Below are 23,256 nucleotides of genomic sequence, written 5' to 3'. Positions count from 1 at the left end.
CATTAAACCGGGCATTCAATAATAACTACACAGATCGGCGTGGAAACTTCCTGCATTACCACCAGACACTATTAAGTTGAAATGCGTTATGCATGTTTGCAGTGTGAGACGTAGGGGTCACGGAACGACCTTTAAGAGGCCAATGAGAGGAAATCAGCGCCTGCGTTGCATGTCGTTAAATGTTCACAATACCGAACAAGTTAGGAAATGTGCGCATAGCGTAAAGATCACGGAGCGTTCGCCAGAATTTGACCTTCGTGAATTGCACAGTTAAGGTCAGGTTTTTTTGGGGGTCAGATGTACGAAGTATGTCGCTCTGAAACGTCGTTGCACGACCAGAGGGCCAATATCTAGCGCACGTCACCACAAAGACGATCAAATTCTGCGTAAAATAAAACAAATTCTCTTACAAATTTTCATGTAGACATCTAACACCAAATTTAATCGAAATTCGTTCAGCAATAAAAATTCAGTCCCTACCTCAAAGAAAATGCAAGACGTCTTCATCACAAAAACAAGTTCTTTAATGCTGATTAAGGGATCTAGGTACAATTTCAGGCCTGATTTACGCTCATTTATTAAAAATTTAAATATGAAAGAAACTGGGAAATCGAACTTGGAAATGAGGAAGACGGGAAAAATGAAATGAAAATTTTGCTGTCAGTTCTAATAACTTCCTATATTTTTATTCCACTTAAACACATTTGCTATGTACAAATAGAACACAGGCTATACACAGTAAAACATATTCTCTATAGGCGGTATCGATGCACTATTTCTTAGTTTTAAACATCATTAAAACAACCACAGACTTCTTTCTCATAAATCACAACACGTCCTCAGGCGACGTTCAAATATTTAGGTTCATCGACTAATGATTTAATGACAATAAACATAATTAAACTGTCAAGAGGGAAAATAAATCCGGCAATTGCTGCCAATTATACCAATAATTGTTACAAATAAGCCTTTTGCACACTCCATGCTATTTAAGATCTGAATTAACAAACTAAAAGGATAGTCAGGTAATTTTTGCAATGTGACACGTACGTAGAAACATGTAAAACACTTATAAACCACTAACGTTAATATTACTCATTTATAATCAATAACAGACAACTTTAATCCCTTGTAGTTCATCTAAATAATATTTAAGAATCCAGTCCGTACCGCAAAGAAAACGCTACAGTTCACCATTACAAAGATCAACTGGTTAGACTTGAGGTTCTCACAGCGGTGAGTATGGAGATTTCCGTCTTCTGGGTTGTTGCAACCCAGAAGACGGAAATCTTCATCAACTGGTTAACTTTGTTTATGGAAATAATCGCTGTCTACAATGAGAATTATACGGAAACCACAAATACAAAAGGAAGAGTTCTTAATTGTTGAAGCAGATGGAGGCAGAAGTTACAATTGGGTTTTTAAATTTTTAAATAACACACAAAAGAAAAACTACTGAGTATGCAAGTAGATGAATGTTTGCAAATACTGGAATATTCGTTAGGCTTGTTTTTTCGTTACATTTAATAATGTTCCTTGGTTGTATTCGATGAAGTTCTTTCTTTGTTCATCCCCACAGGAAGAAGAAATAGTTTACGTACAGAAAAATAGGTTCCAAAAGCTCATAAATGATCTCTCAGTATCAACGACTCAACCAAAACATTGTGACCTCTTCTTGTAAGAAGAATATTTAAAGGGAAAAGTTTGTCGTACCAAGAAACATGATTAGGCAGCCGTGGGAAACACCCCAGTTCGGTTCAGAATGTGGAATCTTACTTTTTGCAAAGATTTGAAGCCAATGCAGCAAAACCTAATTGAATATTCTGTTAGTGGCACTTAGGAGATGGTAGTCTTTCGGAGGTCGACGCATCAGGACACGGAGGAACTCGTCGACAGTTGAATTTCAGCAATTATTCCCACTTATGTATCAATGAGGTCATGACACTGGAGAAGTACAGAGTAAAACCTTATGTAGGCTATTGTTATTAACGAGATGAAACAATTAATTAATATAAGAATACTTAAAACATACTGAGTTTCAAATACACTACAATTGACAACTGTTAAAAAGCTGTAACAGAAATAAATACCGCATAATTTAAAAGATTAAAGATAATATTAAAATAGGAAAATTCTGATGTGTTTTTACAAAATATCAGGTGATAAACGATTAGCAAAGTAGCTAACTGCGCTGTACGAGTGGAATTCAAGATGCATGTTTTACCTTTAGTCGACTCGAACAGTCACTGAAAGATGTAACTTAGGAGAGAATGTTATAATAACACTTTAAATTCAGTTTCACAAACTTAATGGAAATCAATAGATGTTAAGCTATGTACAAAGTTATATGACTTGTAACAATTCATAATGCACGTTGCAGAAAACTTTAGAAAAAAAAAAGTTTAGCCTCTCACTTCACGTCTGTCTTCAAATGTTCCATCTCCAACTCGTCAGCGTAAATTTAGCAGTGCAAATATCCTTACACAAACGTAGCAGTCAGCCATTGTTTCTTAATAACACAAAACTATTTTTCTTTGGTTGATAAACAAAGTATCACCGTCGAACGCCTGTAAACTTGTAATTCCAAATTTCCTAACATTTAATACCGCCCTTGATAAGTTAAAATCTAAATATCAAATCTAAAACTTCTTGACGATGGTGAAGAGTCAATTGAATAAAAATTTACTTGGATATTATCCATCGTCTAGTATAAATATAAAACGTAAAACGACGTTTCGGAGATGGGACTCTATCTCCGTCTTCAGGTTCCTACACAGTTGGGCCCACTAGATAGAGCTAATCCCTATCTCCGGACCGGAGATAGAGTCCCATCTCCGAAACGTCGTTTTACGTTTTATATTTACTAGACGATGGATAATATCCAAGAAAATTTTTATTCAATTAAAATCTAAATAGTTTGTAGGTACAGTCGACGTATTCAGTACGTATTTTAATTTTTTTTCCAAGTGTCGGTTTAAAAATGAAATATTGTGATGGGTGTTTTTATCTCTCGGGCGGGTTTTGGTCTGATAAATAAATTAAGGAGACACTTTTGCTGATATGGCAGGCCATTTAAGATATCTGGGAGCATTTAAAATGCCTACGTATGTCTAATTGCGTAGACCTTCTGATGTCCGTTCAGTCTACAGAACTGAGGCATCATTTCTATTCTTGGTAATTCTGTTGTCTGCATCATGAAACCAGGTTTGTTCACCACGTCTGTGGTTAAACAAGAAAGTTCCCGTCTAATGCCCGCGAGAAGGTGTGTTCAACAGTAAATTTTGTGCCTATAGAATATTTAGGCTACAAGGACAGTCTGGGCTAACGAGGTTCGATTCCCGACAAGAGCAAATAATCCTTTCGTATTGGCGAACGTCGTGGAGGAATGGTCAGTACTTCAGCTTCGTATTCCGGAGGTCCATGATTTCAAATCTCACCTCGGACACCAGCTCATTTCATTATCAGCTGAATGTTAGGATAGTACCTTAAATTAGGCCACGACTTGTGTCCGTGCATATTTGCCTTAAGGTCCTCTTGTCGAGTTCCTGGTCGTCGGACCGTGGTCTTTGCATTGCACACATCACGGTTCACGCGCGTTCGGTGAGGTCCGATTTGTAGGGCTGAAACAGTTTGGGGGGCTCGGCGTGGGGGCCCTTGAGCGCTGTCGTCATGATCAAGGAGGCGGGTGGCGCGGAGGAACTGTAGTCACTGTTCTTGCCGTCTCCCGTCACGCAGTTGACGATGCCGCATCGGCAACTTGGCGATCCGTCGCAGTTGCCTTCGTCGGTGTTGGCCGAGGGCGGGCTCAGCGTCGGGCTGCTGTTCTCCGACCGGGTCGAATGTGCGGGGCTGGAACCACGCACGGGGAACGCCGACGGCCGCAGAATCGGCATATTCGGGAGGTTGAGTTCGGCGCCCAGCGAGGGCACCGCGGCGTTAGACGTCGTCAGGAGGGGCGGCGGAGAGGATTGGCGGTGGGAGAGGTAGGGTTGCGGCCGGTGGAGCGGCGAGGGTGGCACTGGGGGTGGGAAAGGGTTGTAGCGGTGAAGCGGGTGGTAGTAGGAGTAGGGGCTGTAGGCGGCAGCCGCGATGCTAGGAATTCCGCCCGCACTGGCTGCAGCAGCTTGAAGGATGCTGGCCGCGAAGACGGGGTCCGTGTACACGGCGTACGGCCAAGCCATCGCCATCCGCTGTCGCTTGTCCTTCATTCGTCGGTTCTGGAACCACACCTGCAGCAGGGACAGGATACACATGTACATACGTGGTCTGCATGCCTAGGAGCCGCGGGTTTGATTCCCGTCATTAACAGACTTGGGCCGAGGTAATAGTTGCAGCAGTGTGATCCAAAAATTACCTCGGTTGGCGAAGAACGCGACAGACGGAAATGAACGGGTTCTTTTACGCTACAGCAAAGAAAACCTGATAATGAATTTGAAAGAAATCGATCATGGATTAACTTAAGAAATTTCCCCAGAATTGTCCTAGAGTGACTAAGGGGAACCATGAAAGACCTGTCAGTGTGGCCGATTTCAGTGCTGTTGCTTGAACCCAGGATCTTTCGAGCACAATGTCGAGTGCTAACCACTCCATCAGGACGTACGACCATTAGGAATGAAATTATGGCGTGCAGATGCATGAGGAGTCGGTCTCTGAACCGAGAACCATCAGGCCCTGAAGATGGTTGAGTAGTGGAAGGAAATCATCAGCTGACTCCGGATCTGCTAATTTGTCTCGCAAAAAACAGTGTGGAGAGTCTGCCATGCCAACCAGTCGCTAATGAAGCATTTATCGGCCGCTAATTAATTGCGCTGTGGAGTGGGCCAGGTGTTAAAACGACGTTAAGCTGACGTTACCTGCTGCCACCAAGCGAATGATTGCAAATCTTTTGAGTGATGAGACCCCGAGTAACGCTTACAACATGGCGATCGTATAAAATGCAGCTCAGACTCACGATGACCCACGTTAATATTTGTGCGATAATGACATCGCGACGCCCTTGGGATGTTACTGTACTCAGAGTACAACTTTTGTTTCTTAAGAGATACGAGCGGTCAGATCTCAAAGCTGACTGCCCACTTCCGTTCAACGTTCATGTTAATTTTATTTATTAATTTGTGGTTTATTTAACGATGCTGTAAGTAGGTTAGACTGGTAGTTGCTTATGAAACTACACGTCACTGCCCAGAAGATAGTTTTTTCTCGTCTGATGGATCGCACCTGTCACGTGTCAGTACTCGGGAGTCGCAGTGTTTTTGGTTCAGTGTCGGATCACTGCACTTTGCGCAGGTAGACAACCTGGCGGCTGTTAAAATTTTGTAAAAGGTTTTTACGTGCTAGTAATTAACGCCGAAGAAAGCGGTACTAATGGATATATTGAAGCAGTCGAAGTAATAATATAATTATCACATAAGCTACCAAACGTAACATTGTGATGATGGCAGAAAGATGGCGGCACGTGAAAGGGTTTCATCATGTGGTTGCTAAGTGATCGCGCCCATAAACAAGTGAGCGGCAATTCTTTGTGCGAGTCTAGCAGGGCGGTTCGGAAAACATTTGGCTTTCTTTGATACAGAATAAGATTTTATTGAGATCTCTGGCTCTGTGGCCCGTGAGACACCGGAATGTACAAGGCAAACATTGTACCAAAGCGCCATTTCAGTGAGGCGTAATGTAGCCCCGTGATTTTGAAACTTGCCCAGTTTAACAATTTTTAGAAACGCTGAATTTTTTAAATGTACGATTCATACAATTCTTATCACTATAAGCAGCGATTATTTCCTTAATCAGCGTTAACCATTTGATATTTGCAATGGTGAAGTGTTGTGTTTTCTTCGCGGTACGGACTGAATTCTTAAGTTTTATTTAAAAGAGCTTCGGCTCCAAAGGTTAATTAGCGTTTTTGTCGTATTATTTCCTTAAACAACGTTAACCATTTGATCTTTGTAACGGTGAAGTGTTGTGTTTTCTTCGCGGTACGGACTGAATTCTTAAGTTTCATTTGAAAGAGCTTCGGCTCCAAAGGTTAATTAGCGTTTTTGTCGTATTATTTCCTTAAACAACGTTAACCATTTGATCTTTGTAATGGTGAAGTGTTGTGTTTTCTTCGCGGTACGGACTGAATTCTTAAGTTTTATTTAAAAGAGCTTCGGCTCCAAAGGTTAATTAGCGTTTTAGTCGTATTATTTCCTTAATCAGCGTTAACCATTTGATATTTGCAATGGTGAAGTGTTGTGTTTTCTTCGCGGTACGGACTGAATTCTTAAGTTTTATTTAAAAGAGCTTCGGCTCCAAAGGTTAATTAGCGTTTTTGTCGTATTATTTCCTTAAACAACGTTAACCATCTGATCTTTGTAATGGTGAAGTGTAGTGTTTTCTTCGCGGTACGGACTGAATTCTTAAGTTTCATTTGAAAGAGCTTCGGCTCCAAAGGTTAATTAGCGTTTTTGTCGTATTATTTCCTTAAACAACGTTAACCATTTGATCTTTGTAATGGTGAAGTTATGTGTTTTCTTCGCGGTACGGACTTAATTCTTATGTATTATTTACGTTACGTAAAGCCCTTCATTTTGATTATGAGCTTATGTTTTCAGCATTGTCAATGCAGCAGGAGGTGCTAATTACAGCACTTCTCTCCGCCATCTTGTGTGGTCGACGTATCCCCGTGGAGAATGAATTGCTCATTACAGTATCTGCGTACAAATACCACTCACGCACCGAATGTGTTGAACTCGTTACAGGGCAGATGTTTCTTACTATGAAGACGTCTTGTATCCGATTAAAGATCAAAGACGGATGTACCAAATACGAAAGAATTTGTCAAAGTCCTGATGTTTGAATGCCATCTGTGATAAATTTAATATCTTCTCGTTTTCGCATAAATTTTGCCTCGTTTCGTGTTGTCGGTTGTTAATTGGATTTTATTGTAGGCCAGTCTAAAGCTGTGTGTTTGTAATCTGTTGATTTCTTAGGCCGCACATAAAAAATTAGACTTAAGTTATTCAGAAAGCAATTTTAAAATGAACAAGATGCAATCCGTCTTCATCTCACGCATTTTTTTGTATTGTTTACGAAAATTTATTTAAAAGGTGTATTCGGACATAACCTTGTTTTGACTATGATCTCAGGGCTTTTAGATGTATCTGAGGGCCAATGCCGCCGTAGTACTTTGAAAAGGTCCAGACAACTGTCTTCCAAATCGTTAGCTACCCAACAACCTGCAAATGAATTACACACGGACAATTTTGTCATGCTTTGAGCTAGGTACATGACGCCTTCAATTGAAACACTGTCGTTAAAAAAAAGCTAATAAACCTAACCTAACCTCATATATGGCCTTCATACCTTAATGGTTGATTCCGGCAAATTGAGTTGAGACGCGAGTTCGCACCTACGGGGCCGCGACACATAGTTCTCCTTATAGAATTCCTCCTCCAGCCGCCCCAACTGTTCACGTGTGAACGCCGTTCGGTAGCGTCGGATGTTCTGCTCTGCGACTGCTGACGAACCACCGCCACCGCTTGAACTGCCATCTGGTGATCAAAGAAAATTATAACAAACCATAAGTCGTCGGTGTAAAATGTAAGAAATATCAGGACTGGCTATTAGCGCCTTTGGATTTCAAGATTAAGGCATTAAAAAGATTGGTATTACAGTGGGCGGGGCCTGTGGAAAGATGAGAAGTACAGAATCTTGGTTGGAGAGCCTGGGAGGAAAAGTCCATTGAGAAGACCTAGACGTAGATAGGAGGATAAATCTAAAATGGATATTCGAGGAATATGATTGGAAGTGTGTGGATTGGATTCATCTGGCTCAGGATAGGGACCTGTTGTAAACTCTTACGAGGACGATAACGAACGTGTTTTATGAATGGCAACAATTTAATTAGCCGAGCGTATTTTCAGCTTCTGAAGAAGATTTCCGTTCTGGAGAAGGACATGTCTCTCAAATTGTCTGGCCCCTTTAGAGTTTCCAATCAAAATTTGTTAAGTATATCTCAGTTCCCTGATATTCCCATTCATTTAACGATCACCCTGAAATTAGAAACGAAGTTTCTTATACCTCGGAGCGTTCGTGATCAATCTGTAGCTTCTTATTAGCCGCTACTAACTTCTGCAGTTGGATCTGTGTCGTCGGATACATTAGGAGTGCAGTTTCCGACCTTGTTGTGTCGATGTCGCCGGCAGAACGGACAAAGTGGTGTCCGTGGCAAGTCGGGCGGGCGCCTGGCGGCTGTCGAGACAAGAGCCATCTTCCGGCTGTGGGCTCTCGTGCACCGCAAGATAAGTCAAGTGCTCCGTAAGTCCGTGGGAAGAACCGATGTTTGCAGTTTCTGCCGCACGGAGCGAGAATCTTACGGCGTTCTTTACACAAAAACTATACTTTGTTTGCGTCGAATAATCAGTCTAATTACGTTTCTTAAGTATGTCTCAAGTACAGATGTTAGATACTGTCGAAAGAATGAGAAGATGATTATCGACGTGGGGAGGGTAACAAACCTGTAAAGAAGTGGCCGTGGACTATCGCAGAATTGGCTTGGGGAAACTGAAGACATTTATTAAATATCTCGTTGAAAGTAGTTGGAAATTGAACCGGGAAATAAATTCTGTGATTTCAATCACCAGATTCGATTTTTTCTTATTTCCCCGCGTTTTCCTGTTTTCCTGTCAGACGGGAGACCCGCGATTTCACGTACCCACGGGAACACACGGACTGTCCAGTAAGTTAAGTAGAAATATTTAGTCCATGACCTGAATAAATAGTTTACGAAGTAAGAAGATTAGTTCGAAACTGGTCTCACCCTAGGAAAGTTGTCGAAGATAAAAGCAGACTTCTTGGAAGGTTAATGGTAGGGCGCTGAGGACAGTATTGGGACCCAAGATGGCGAAGCGACAGGAGACTGGAGAAAACTGCATAGTGAGGAACTTTAGCATCTCAAGAAGGACTCTGCTCCGTGGACTTACTGTACTTGGAGATTTAAAAGTGCGGAAGGCAGAATTTGACCCGGGATATTCCGTGTTTCGGGAACTGCGAACAGAATATGACGATGAAGAAATAAGGAGGAAGATATCTGTCTTCTGGGTTATTGAATATTCATCGCCCTGATGACGGAGGCAGTATGACCTCTGAAACGTTGGTTAACATCGACCAGACTACACGGCGCAACAACCCAGAAGACAGAAATCTTCATACTCATCGCCCTGATGATGGAGGCAGTATGACCTCTGAAACGTTGGTTAATATCGACCAGACTACACAGCGCAACAACCCAGAAGACGGAAATCTTCATACTCTGATGAAGGAGGCAGTATGACCTCTGAAACGTTGGTTAACATCGACCAGACTACACAGCCCAACAACCCAGAAGACGGAAATCTTCATACTCATCGCCCTGATGATGGAGGCAGTATGACCTCTGAAACGTTGGTTAACATCGACCAGACTACACAGCGCAACAACCCAGAAGACAGAAATCTTCATATTTTTAATCGCCCTGACGATAGAGGCAGTATGACCTCTGAAACGTTGGTTAACATCGACCAGACTACACAGCGCAACAACCCAGAAGACAGAAATCTTCATACTCATCGCCCTGATGACGGAGGCAGTATGACCTCTGAAACGTTGGTTAATATCGACCAGACTACACAGCGCAACAACCCAGAAGACGGAAATCTTCATACTCTGATGAAGGAGGCAGTATGACCTCTGAAACGTTGGTTAACATCGACCAGACTACACAGCGCAACAACCCAGAAGACGGAAATCTTCATACTCATCGCCCTGACGATAGAGGCAGTATGACCTCTGAAACGTTGGTTAACATCGACCAGACTACACAGCGCAACAACCCAGAAGACGGATATCTTCATACTCACCGCTGTGAAAACCTCAAATCTTACAAGAAATAAGGAGGCTTATGAAGCAGGTTGGATTGGCTGTACCACGTCCGAATTGCTCTCCGCGGGATTTCCAATTGTGTGACATTTTCTCTGGGGTATTATGTACCTTCATATAGTTCAATACCACGTTTTCCAAAACAGATTTCCACATTGATGTTATGAGTGAATTCGTAGGAATGTTTCGTAGTTGAGCTACGGGCCCGGAAGGTTGAGGACTGTTCTGTTACGCGGTCCTACGTGCATACGTACAGATATAGACCCATGTTTATGGATATGGCTACAATGAAGAGCGGGGGGGCAGGTACAACAGGACTCTATGTGTATTTGACATGTAATTACTTGAACGGTCAAATGCTCCGATGGGGGATTCATAGTGATGATCAATTTATATGTATGAGATGGGATTCACTGTAATTGTCCACCCTAAAATCGACACTTGTTAATGGATCATAGTGGGGTGGGAGGGAGGCAGCTGTCACCACTTCGTCCTCCTGTTGGGATGCGCACACACGTTGCCCATTAGGGGTGTTAAAAGGATATATTTCAGGTAGGGCGCACAAACTAGAGACTGAACTGTCCCTAAGTCCGGCAGAGGACGAAGTTCTAATGAAGGTGTGTCGAATAAGCCGCAAGCAGGCAGGAGCGTGGTGCTTTACCTCTCAAAGCGCAGTGGTAACTATATATACCAGCTGTAACAACCAGTAACTTTGCATTTTATACGTAAGGACGTTGTTTGATTCTTAGTTGCAACAGCGGTTATTTCCTTAAACAGCGTTAACCAGTTGATCTTTGCAATGGTGAAGTGTAGTGTTTTCTTCGCGGTACGGACTGGATTCTTAAGTTTCATTTGAAAGAGCTTCGGCTCCAAAGGTTAATTAGCGTTTTCGTCGTATTATTTCCTTAAACAAGGTTAACCAGTCGATCTTTGTAATGGTGAAGTGTAGTGTTTTCTTCGCGGTACGGACTGAATTCGTAAGTTTCATTTGAAAGAGCTTCGGCTCCAAAGGTTAATTAGCGTTTTAGTCGTATTATTTCCTTAAACAAGGTTAACCAGTCGATCTTTGTAATGGTGAAGTGTAGTGTTTTCTTCGCGGTACGGACTGAATTCGTAAGTTTCATTTGAAAGAGCTTCGGCTCCAAAGGTTAATTAGCGTTTTAGTCGTATTATTTCCTTAAACAAGGTTAACCAGTTGATCTTTGTAATGGTGAAGTGTAGTGTTTTCTTCGCGGTGCGGACTGAATTCTTAAATATTTTTTTAAGACGAGCTTTGGCTTCAGAGCGTCAGTATTCTTATGGGCACTACGTAGCTTCTAAAAACCTTAGTCACTGCTTGACTTAAACCCCTGTTTATTTATTTTATTTATTTATTTATTATTAACTGCAAATGGGTTTATACCCGGTGGCAGTGGTGTTACAATAAGACGCAACAAAATAACACACATCACACAAAATAAGTCAACTCATAACATTACAAAACCATAAGGCACAAGTATTTAAACACAACAGATAACCTAAAGTAGAAAACTTAAAAATTAATACCAACTAGACATAAGACAGTAACAGTAATGAATTACATAGGATTAGGATTATAAAACGGTTGGCACGTGTATCGCGCACGGAGGACGACAAATGACTACAAAAAGGTATTTGGCAAGTCTAAAGGAAAGAGACCGTTTGGAAGATCTCGATGTAGATGGGTGAATAATATTAAACTACATGCGAGATAAATTTTGTTTCGGGTGTTGACGAGCTTAAATTGGATCAGGGCACGGAACGATAGCGGGCTCTTCTGATAACAGAAATAAAATTTTAGATTTCATAAAAGGAGGGGAGTTCTTTTGTACCTAAGCGTAAATTATACACGACCTTTTCAGGAGGGACATTGGGCCACGGAGTGGCTACCATGTTAGTAGATCTCACAAGCCAGTCATCAACATCTAAAGCATCAGTGAGCCTGAGCGATACGTTCTGTGTCAACTGTACGGCGATCTATCCATTATTTTACCCCCAGGGACCGGCTTTCACGCCGACATAAATTCAAATTCTTGTTCTCTGCCAACTACAGTTCGGAATATTGTCCATTGTGGTCTTCCTGGTTGCGAGGCCGTGCAGTCCCGTATTCTGGAATCAACGTTGACGACAAACCTATCTCCCCCCCACCTTCAAGGCTGAAGACCAATACAATAACCACAATCTACACGTTTGCCGCCTTGAAAACCTTAAAAATGAGACAGTAATGAATATCATTCGCCAAATATTATGGCGACCGTATGAGGGAGAATGAGGTGGGCGGGACATGTAGCACGCATGGAATAGATGTGACATGCATACAGTATTTTAGCCGGAAATTCTGAATGGAAGGGAGAAAACGTTGGTATTGATGGCAGGATAATAGACTGAAACATGTGGAGTACAAATTAACAAATCAGATTCCAGCTATTAAAATGTTGTAGGCCTGTACAGCGGTTCATTTAATGTTGAAAACGGAAAAATTAGTCCGAAATGGAAGTACATTGGTGTAGGCCTATAGTAAACTGTGTCTAAGTGTTCCATGACGTCTTGATTTTCAAATGCGTCTCTATTTGTTCACAAATCAACAACAATGATATAGTGTTCCGTCCTGTTTTTAGCGTGCTGTCACGTAGAAAATAATAAAAAAAGGTGACTTCATGCAGTCCGGTTAGTAGAATCACCATAAATTCCAAAATACTTTTATTTGCAGGACTTCCCAGTATAGTCCTTGTGAATAAGCCGCGATTCCAGGAGGCCGTGTCCATTACTTATCTCTGCTCCCGGCTTTTCACGGCCTTCTGTATGTCCGTGCCCGCTCAGCGCGTCTTAAAAATTACAAGTAACAAAAAAGGTAAAAGAGAGCCGCGGGCAATGTGCATAATCGAGCTACGCCATCAATGTCTGAGGCTGTTTAAGTAGCGATAAGGACTAAGTGCTTACAGGAAAGTTACTATTTTGTACACAAAAATGGCTCTTAATGGCAAGTTCTTTTGAAAGGGGGATTATTTTTTAAACGGTTGGTAATATGGTGGTGATTTTTTGAGTGTTGGCGCATAAATCTTGCGGGAGTGCATGCGTCTATCGGCCAGTGCATCCAGTGTCACCACATCACACTGTGGTCGTGCGTTTTCATCCTAACACTTTCTTGCCCTTGTTTCCTGTCCAGATGGCTCTCTAATAAGACAGACAAGAACCTGATATCACAGCAGCTCCTAATAAGCACAGAATGTGATGGTGTACAAACAGACCGCCTTAAATTGCCTTATTCTCTAGAACACACTCTTAAAATGCTCTGGGCGTTATTGATATTACCATAGGTTTTGTCTGGTTAAGAAAAGCAGTGTCTTAGTTTAAGGGAACGCAATGCCTTCAACAAGACCTCCGTCACCATGGCTTGAACGTAACTTCTTAATGAAACTTTTCTGAGACAAAATAATCCGTCCTATGGTCCATCGCTGAGTAAGTAAACCTTATAACTTTATGGTCACGTTTCGGGGTCTTACGGTGACGAGTCTGAAGATGACTGTCTTCTGGAGTGTTGCGCCGTAGTCTGGTTGAAACAAGCATCTCTGAAACGTCTGTCAAATTCTGTGAGGCTACGCGGCTCAGAATCCTGGAAGGCTGTCGTCTTGATATGTTCATTTGTGGACATGGCAGACACTGAATTGTCCGTGAAGACTGCAGGGCTCTGAAACTGGCCTAATTATGTCGAGGGGGCGAGGGTTCTGTCCCCAGTGCTTCCCCGCGCAAATGACTGTCCAGCTGCCTCGAGGACACCACCCACGTGGTAGAACACAATGCGACACCGCAAATTGCTCGTTTAGGTGTGGACACATGACAGGGGGGCAGGACACCCGCGAAAACTGCGGTCGGCCAACAAAGGAAAGAACGCTCCGTAAATTTCCACGGCAAATATTTAGGACAGTTAATGTCTTAGGTGACACTTTGCGTGTTAGCGGTTAGCTATTAATGATAAGCTGACAGTAAGCTATCAGTTGATGAGGTTATAAATGTGTGGTGAGTAGGAAGGGGTGCGTTTTGAAGCGGCAGTATTTCAAGGTAATATCCACCCCTCTACCCCCAGCATTCATTAAGGAAAGCGCATCTAAATATTATTTAAAAATTCGGTACGTACCGCAAAGAAAACACAACATTTCACCGTTACGAAGGTGGACTGGTTAACTCTGTTTCAGGAAATAATCGCTGTTTGTCATGAGAATCATATATACATGATAAGTAAACTGAAGAACACTGATGATGGAGGCAGCAAGGACCTGATTGACCTGCAATAAGAATTTCGATCATCTTCTGGTTAGGCCCGACCTCAGTGTAGTCTGAAGTCAAATATTACGGAAATATGTACTCTCTCCATGGTATCACTGACGATGGAGGCAGTAAGCACTTTTGAAATGTCGGTCATAAAGACTTAGTCAAGACTTTGTAGACCGACGTTTAGGAAAAGATTTATTAATATTCACCTGCCCCAAAGCAAGTTTAATTGATAACATCGAAACCACTTTCTTAGAACTCCATTTCAATATCATCCCCAAAAGTGTTCTCTTCGTATGAGCTATTTAAACTGCAAGTCTTTTACAAATTTCTGATTTTATCCATGCGTACTACATTTCCTATCCATTCCAACCTCATTATTTAATCACTAACAATTTCAAGCGAAAACTGAAGTCTCTCGCTGCTGACGAAGAAATATTATCATGAATGAGACTAGCTTATTCGTGTTTTTTTCCCGTCTAATCACAATTGTATATAAATAAAATTTATACATAAGATATTAAAATATCATTTACATATTTGGTACATCTTTTTGCTACATGTTTCGGTTACATTGAACCATCTTCAGGTGTAAAGTTAAAAGTTAAAAATTATAATTTTATAAACTAAAACTTAATTACTGTTGTTGTGTAACTTCTGATGATGTTTACTGCCAAATTCATTGGAATGAGGGTATATTTTGAAGTGATAGTGGTTCAATATTGGCCGAGGAAGAGCGTGAATATGTCATGAAGGTATTCAGAAGTACTAACGTATCCGAGGAGAACTGGATTTTATTTATATACAATTGTGATTAGACGGAAAAAACACGAATAATTACATTTTAATTCACAATATGACGCAATTATATCAACTTTTCTATAGCTTAGTTTTCGGGATTATAAATTTTTAGAATTAGACTCGACAGGGATTACAATTAGTCGAAATTTTTTGTTAGCTTAAGATGGTATTATAAGTTTTCAGGAACCGATCCATCGTTGCAGCAAGGAGACATTTGACAAGCTATTTTAAAAATAAAAAATTTTGTGCGTTAAGAATAATAACTTACGTGTTTCACCTATGTATATTAATATTCATTACGTCTGCCTTTTGGACACAGAATGTGGTTCTCCCCGAACAATAATCGATTATTTCCCCAACCTTTCGATCTTTATAATGGTAAAGAGTTGTTTACTTTGCGGTACGGACTGAATTCTTAAACGCTGTTTAGACAAGATTGTGTTCAGTGTAATATTACCAAAAGTTACTCTACCAATATTCTTCGTAATTTACTGTTGACGGAACACTTCGCGCAGGCTTAGTTGAATTTTCTATCTACTTGCAAACATTGCAAGACTGTTTAATATAACTTTATTACCATAAGCTGAATCGAACTTCGCGGCTGAGCGATGTGTAACTTTCCGAATCTCCTGCCGTAATCTGATAGCGTGAAGATGAATTTCTTCTTGAGAAGTTACGCTTTATCTCGTAGAAATTTTACGACGTTTCAGAGGTCACTTCCTCCCAGATTACATCCCATAAAAAAACCATCTTCATACTCACTGCCATGAGAACCTAAAATATCATGCCCTCTTGAGTACTTTCGTGATTTTCCTCAGTTTCTTCATGCAGACGACGAGATAATAAGCCGGAACAATTTGAAAATATTATGCGACATTTCCAAAATCCCTCCGCTTAGAATCCAGCAATGTATTAACTTAACAAAGAGGTGTGTAGGAACTCACCTATCAAAGTGTCGACTTTTCCCTTCTGGGGTGACGATGGGGGCCCCTGGAGGTGCGAGTGCCCGAGAACTGATGTGTACGCCGGTGGCAACAGGTCAACCACCACGGTGGCCGTTGTCGTCTTGTGGTGATGGTGATGACTCTTACTGCCGGAAATGCTGAAGTCTTCAGCTGCGTGCGACGTCGCGTTCTGGCGATGGTCCAGCGCTCCGCCGGATTGTTGCAGAACTCGAAATGATTCCTGCATCTTCCGTCCGACAGCGTTCCAAAGTCAGACGAACGGTCTCGGACCGAGAACAATCGAACACCCACGTTAAAAAATGTCAGTTTCAGAATGAAACAGAGACGAATTTTCGATGTATCTTCCGCTAACAAATTTATGCGAAGACAATTCTCCACGAAAAATCTTCGCTTTTCAACTGTTTCTTGAAACAGAGGAACAGAACACGATATTGTTCAGTGACCACATGGAGAAGTCGAGAAGGCTCCTGTAGTGACGTCCTGCTAATTGTTGACTGACGTTCCTCACGTGAGCGATGAGCTATCATCACCGCTGGGGCCCATCAAGCCCCAAGTCCCCCTAGTCACGTGTCACGACCGCTCATTGGTCGCGACTCTGGGCCTGCCCTAACTGGTTGCCAGGGTTACAACGGGGAGGAGCGAGACCCCTCTGAGGGAAACAGCGGCTTACAGCTAGCCGAGCTATTTATAGTAACAGGCCTAGTGCTTATTGAGAAGCTGATGGCTTCCTACAGCTCAAGAAATGCCTTGCATCTCACGGATCCTGACAGTTCATAACAGTTGGACTTTATCCTGAGAATCTAACAGATACCCCGACGCGTAGCGTATTTAAAAACTCGGTGAATTTATACCAGACTTCGTACCATAACATCCCTCAACAGAAATAATCTTCACACTCGTCGCCTTGTGTACCTGAAATGTCGTCAATGTAAAAGCTTGTTAACCCGGAGTTAGAATATTTGCTTTTTTTTTTTATTTGTAGTGTTCTGTCTGACGACAGGTCCATATGAACAGGATCCTTCCATCCTTTTCTCGGACTGGGACCTGTTCATATACGTTCTTGGCAGATGATCCAGAAGTGGTTTGCCATTGCCTTCTTCTGTGTGTGAGTGGAGTAATTGTTGGGATGCCACGGAGAAACCGGGGAAGCCCCCGGAGGAAAACTCCGTGATGCCTAGACCACGGCCTTGCCCAACACAAGTTATAAATTCGGGCACCACCGGGAGTTGAACCCGGGACCCCAGGCTTATAAGGCTAGTGTTCTGACCGCTAGACCACCGTGACACTGTAATATTTGCTTATGGAAACAAAATAAGCGAATATACGTTGATAAGTAGTCGAACCAGCACGGAGTTAATCGCCATTGCTGGTACTTAACTAAGTACGACGATGATTTCAGTTACAGATCCATCATACAACTCCGCCAGTTTCATTTTCGATTTGTTTATGTTGTAGGCTTACGTCATTTACAAAAAGGAACAACATTGACTTCAGAAATCCGCAATACCGCGTAATAACAGTTTTCGGACGACTGTCTGAAACGGTTATTAAATATTATGTGTGTGACGAATTGGAAACCAGAACGATAATGTTATTACTTGGGCTGAAGGCTTTAAATATTTCTTGTCGTATAAATTCTAAATATGTCTGTCTGTCTCTTTGTGAGAAAAACAATGCAGATATACAAGACCACACAAGACTTTAATGGTGTTATAAATCGACTTGAAAGGCTTTGTATCGATTAATCTAATGTTTTTAAAATGTTATGCTTTTTTTTTAATTTCTGAAGTTTACTTTGTCAATTTCAGTCTTAAACTTCGTGTGTCTGCTGTCTTCGTTAACCTTATTTAAATATAAGTAATGTCGACAAGTTTAAGGCCCTACTTTAGATCAAAACTTCTTTTAAACTTGAATACGGAAGGAGCAAATGCCTGGGAAACATTTATAAACTCCTACAAGTCCTCGACGTCATGTCCCAGACGATCACAATCAGCATCACTGCCGTTCTAACCTGAAATCACATCAAGGTTCACCACAGAGCTCTGTCCTACCTAATCCCCACCCGCCGCAGGTATTAGGATCATTAATTTAATGGCGAAGACAATTAATAGGATTTGTCTCAGATTCACAATGGCAGGTTAACAAAGCAGATGACAGGGGACATTAGTCTGTTGACCAAACAATTTAAGAACACAATCACTCACTAGACGCTGAATGGAGGGATTATGGAACCGGTTTGTTCTTTTGTTTAGGAAACAAAGACAAGTAATTTTCATAACTGGATACTTCTCGATTTCCTGAAAATTCTGGACTATTGATTGTGACTCCTGAGAACCTTCAACTGTTATTAAAGTCGTTCAAATGCTGAAAGTATAAATTCTTAAGTTAGGCCAGGTCTCTTTTGTTTCCCGATCCCATACCAAAATTCTTCTCACAGATTTTCTGCAATGGATTTTCCTGCTGTTTTCTTTGTACATATTTAACAATAAATTGAAATCATGGGACAAGTATTTTGTCAGAATCTCGATCTATAGCCAAAAGAATTCTTTCAGCCTTATCATATCGGGTCTTAGTCATGTCAGAGTTCATTGATTTGCTGGACAAATGAATGAATGAATGACAATTTATAGATTACTTTTCTACAATTTCAATAAGCGATGTATATAACTTTTTCTTTTACGCTCGGCCCAACAATTTGTGTGACTCGTCATCGCTAAGTGTCCTAAAAATTTGCAGGCCCTACGTAGGATTAGAGTTTCTCGCATCGTTGAATACTAATTTTCCTGATTAAAAATACGCGTTCCTTATACTACTCCTGCATGCGAAGGCAACCCTTTTTACGATACTGGTCCAGACGAGCAGATGAATGTAAGCTCCGCCTATCTCCCCCTCTACGATGCCGTTTCTATGGTAACTTTCTCGATAGCGAGTCGCTGAAAAGGAGAATGCAACGCCTTGAGGTCGATATAGGTAAGAGCATTATTACGTCACTAATGTGGCTGCCGTCCGCACTGGCTATAGTTCACTTGTTACGGGAAATTTTGTTGCGCCGAATGAATATGTATGAAGAAGTCCGAATGGATCATGTGTGTTAGAACTAACAGATCAAGAGATTACTGAGACTGGAATATAGAAAAGTCTTCGTTGATTGATTGACTGCTGATCGTTTTTAAAATCAAAATTTGTATTAAATTAAATCGTACTTTGCCTTCACTCTTCAATTAAGTAATGATAAGCAACGATTTTAAAATAATTCTAAAGGATATTGACCATGGGGAATTGTTACAGTTGTGGTTAAAATTCTGAGCGTTATCCATCGTCGGTTGTTTCTCATAACAAGACGTTTCGGGTACTCCATCAAAAGGTAAAATACGAATAACAAGGGGGTTCATACTCTGAGGGGTCCCTTGGAAGGAGCTAGTCTCCATCAGATCCAGTTCCCGAAACGTCTTGTTATGAGAAACAACACGATGGATAATGTCCAGCATTTTAACAAAACGTGTAAAGATTTTAAGTTTTTGAACACTTCTTTGTTTAATTGAATAAAAAATTTCTTGGATATTATCCATCGTCTAGTAAATATAAAACGTAAAACGACGTTTCGGAGATGGGACTCTATCTCCGTCTTCAGGTTGTCCCATCTCCGAAACGTCGTTTTACGTTTTATATTTTACTAGACGATGGATAATATCCAAGAAAATTTTTATTCAATTGACTCTTCACCATCGTCAAGAAGTTTTAGATCTGATATACTTCTTTGTTTGTGTTATAAATAAAATTGTTTTTACGTGCTATAATAGAACTTCGCGAGTAATTAACGGATATTAATGAGTTAGGGTACTTCATAACTCACGTTGTAAAAGCTTAAAGATGTGAAGATCACCATGTCTGTGAAACTCAGTTTTACGACCAAAATTGTTATGAAACTTTCGACTCCCCCATGCGAGCTGTATCTCCCTCTTGAGGTGTTCGCGTGTGTAATTATTATAACAGAAATGTCTCAGGTGACGAAATTATCTTTCCCCGAACGTGAGGAACGAATGAGACCAGCTTTTTCTGAGGATGTCTTTTGAAAAAACGAGGACCGGAGTTTGGATATTAGAACAGGCGGTACATAAAATGTTGTTGAACTAAGGAGAACTTCCATTAATTCAGTAGTCTAAAACAGTGGTATTCAACCTTTTTTGGTTCGCGTACCCCCAGATATAATTTCTCCTCTACTTTGTACCCCCAAAGTTGTTGGTGTATAATTCAAGTTATATGTAGTATATAATCTACATCTAAAATAAATTAAAAAAATTACATTACTGATTATTCAGTGTTTATCATAAAATATATTTTTTTTTTTAAATTTCACGTACCCCCTAAGATGTCTTTGCGTACCCCCGGGGGTACGCGTACCCCAGGTTGAATACCACTGGTTTAAAATACGCAGGAATACTTGAAGAATTGTTACTGTATTCGATCCCAGGACACAAGGTCAGTAGTCATTCGGGTTGTCGGCGTTCTTCGCCAGATGTCTCGCCCGTGTGGAACCACCGCCATTTTCGTCCAGACAAAACACAATCAACAGCCGGTTTTAAAGATTGTTTTACGGAGTGCTGGCGGCTTAAGTAGCTAATTCCGGCTTTTTATGAAGGGTTGGATGGCCTGCCGGAACCGGAACTGAAGAATAGCTTATTACAGCTTGTTTTGAAACAGACGACTGCAGCTCTGCAGACATCGGCAATGGGGCGATATATTAACCTAATTGCGCTGTTAGTTTTTGACTGTCAGTGGCGAGTGCACAGTAAAATATAATATACTATTTTCGATTTTAAATGAAAGGCTGTCATTGTTACTGCCAACAATGTAAATTCGCTCGTCTCTCTGTAAAATAAAAATGTAATTTCATCTGAGATTACTCCGAGATTGTGCTGATACGAAACGGTAGTACGTAATTCCGACGGATAGATGGCTCTGTCAACAATAAATAATCGATAATCGTGAGAATTAACGCCCGTTAATTACGAAAATAATTGAAGAAAGTTCATAAATTGATCCCGAGAACGAAATTCTGCCTAAATTAGGGTGGTGATTGCGAAGACGTACACAGTTAGAGTGGCTTATAATAGCATTTATTTCGTATCAGCTTTAATAATAAAGGTACCAGCCCTTTGCGTGGGCAGACATGATGACAGAAATTGCGTTGAAAGATCACTGTACAGTTGGTTCTCTTATTGGTTGCTAAGCAACAGCAAGACTGTATAGGCTAATTCTGAACTTGCGAACTAGTCTCTGCGCCCTGCGTGTGGTTAACAAGGCAACTTGATGATGGCTCCTGTAATCGTGTGTAATGGCTCCCGGACCAACAAAAAGCGAGCAGGATAAGCTGCTGAGGTTTGCGAGTACAGCACTGCACGAGAAACGAGCAGCAGCGGTTATCTAACCCTGTGGATAAGCTAATTGTCGTTCAGCCAGCCAACAGACGTCCTGGTATGTACGGGAGCCCGCACGATAACTGCCGTGTTCATAGCAGCACCCCAATAGCCATTAGATGACTTCAGTGTAACAACCATCCAAAGATATTTCTTCAAGATCCATTTTAATATTATTTCGCATCTACGTCTTGGTCTTCCGAATGGTTTATTCCATTCAGGTCCTCCAACCAAAACGTTGTATCGAGTTTTTAACTTATACTTATTATGTGTTGTTTCCGCGTTGTAAGAGACCGGGCTTTACACCTGTACAAAAAACAGGTAAAATTAAGTTCTGAGTTTATACCGTCGTTAGCTCACAGACCTGCATGTCTGAACGTTGAGATTTATTAACAGCATTCTATTATAGGACGTGTGGGGCATTTTGGCAGTAATTCGATTTGTGGACTCTTCTAATTAGCAGGCTTTGTACGATGTGAGACAGACAGCTTTCGGGTATTTGGAAAACCCGACCTTTGTCACAGATCCGTGACTTACGGGGGAATACGTGACAAATGCCAGTCACTAAGAATGCTAATGGTATTATTAGATTTACGGCTAATTACGTTGTTACTTGTTCTAATGATCTGTCTGGAAGGCAGTGGTCTAGGCAACACGGAGTTTTCCTTTGGGGGCTTCCCCGGTTTCTCCATTCACACACAGAAGAAGGCAATGGCAAACCACTTCTGGATCATCTGCCAAGAACGTATATGAACAGGTCCCAGTCCGAGAAAAGGATGGAAGGATCCTGTTCATATGGACCTGTCGTCAGACATAACACTAAATAATAATAAGATGAGGTGGTCTAGCGGTTAGAACGCTGGCCTTGTAATCCTGGGGGTCTCGGGTTCGATTCCCGGCGGTGCCCGAATTTATAACTTGTGTTGGGCAAGGCCGTAGTCTAGGCAACGCGGAGTTTTCCTCCGTGGCATCCCAACAATTACTCCATTCACACACAGAAGAAGGCAATGGCAAACCACTTCTGGATCATCTGCCAAGAACGTATATGAACAGGTCCCAGTCCGAGAAAAGGATGGAAGGATCCTGTTCATATGGACCTGTCGTCAGACAGAACACTAAATAAATAAAAATAAAATATTCCCATGACAACAAATAAATTCTATTGTTGAAAAGCCACGAATAGTTCGTGTTAACTGTTGAAAGATGGCGGGATACTTTTTTTCGTTGTTCTTCTCAGACATCAAATAAAATCAGACCAGAAGAACCAGAGACTTTAAGCGAGATATCTCGTGCGTAGCATTGAAAGGTTTAAACATCTGGCTAATCTACAATTCGATATTTAGGACCTGTCACCTGACAAGTTTGTAAAATGAGCCAAATGTTTTTGGATGAGCTATATAGCTGGTTGCAAGCCAGGTCTTGGCCCTTGGGAGCCATTTTCTATCGATTACAGACGCTATCCTCAGTGTGAGTGCAAGAGTGAGAAAAGGTTTGCTCGTCTCAGTCGCAACAATGAATGGGCAGATTTCTGAGAGGAGATGGCAGTCAGCGTGTCTCTGTGATTTCCAGCTGCGACGAGATTTCTTTGGTCCGTCTGACCTGGCGAAAACAATGTGCTAAGAGAATCTGTAGATCTGCTTTCAACTCTTAAAATTCCATAGTTAACTACACGTGCCACCTGCTTTAATGTTCATGAACCCTTCAGTTTGCCCACACAAGAAATTATTATGTGGGTATTTTATATCTCACAGAATGAACTTACTTTCCCTACATGAAGTCAATTAGCTGATCCTTGTGATGGAAACTTTTGTGGATTATTTCAGTAAAGAACGGGATTGTTAACAATTATTTAATATCAGCATCAAAGGGCTAACCGCAAAAGTGTAGAATCA

General features: G+C 41.3%; 1 protein-coding gene across 1 annotated transcript; it reads right to left on the bottom strand.

Moving 5' to 3' along the window:
- Positions 1–665: 665 nt before the first annotated feature.
- eve (homeobox protein even-skipped) lies at positions 666–16,424 on the bottom strand. The gene is made up of 3 exons (XM_022077884.2): positions 15,927–16,424; positions 7,342–7,529; positions 666–4,229 (listed from the first exon to the last, which is right to left on the bottom strand). Exons 1-3 carry the CDS (start codon positions 16,171–16,173, stop codon positions 3,588–3,590), a joined length of 1,077 nt encoding a protein of 358 aa, XP_021933576.2. The 5' UTR covers positions 16,174–16,424; the 3' UTR covers positions 666–3,587.
- Between the last annotated feature and the right edge of the window lie 6,832 nt (positions 16,425–23,256).

This window comes from Zootermopsis nevadensis, unplaced genomic scaffold (assembly GCF_977971745.1).
Source record: "Zootermopsis nevadensis isolate Lab colony 2312 unplaced genomic scaffold, Znev_1.0 Znev_ptg000002l, whole genome shotgun sequence".
Taxonomy (NCBI): Eukaryota; Metazoa; Arthropoda; class Insecta; order Blattodea; family Termopsidae; genus Zootermopsis; species Zootermopsis nevadensis.
Note: the sequence above shows the minus strand (reverse complement) of the source record. Positions and strands in the feature narration are given on the sequence as shown.

Bases quoted from the DNA above. Each gene is read 5' to 3' on its own strand.
- eve (XM_022077884.2), bottom strand. From the start codon at position 16,173: ATGCAGGAATCATTTCGAGTTCTGCAACAATCCGGCGGAGCGCTGGAC. The intron at 7,530-15,926 runs GTGAGTTCCTAC...TTTGATCACCAG, and splicing joins AAAAGTCGACACTTTGATAG to ATGGCAGTTCAAGCGGTGGC. The intron at 4,230-7,341 runs GTATGAAGGCCA...TCCCTGCTGCAG, and splicing joins TGCCGGAATCAACCATTAAG to GTGTGGTTCCAGAACCGACG.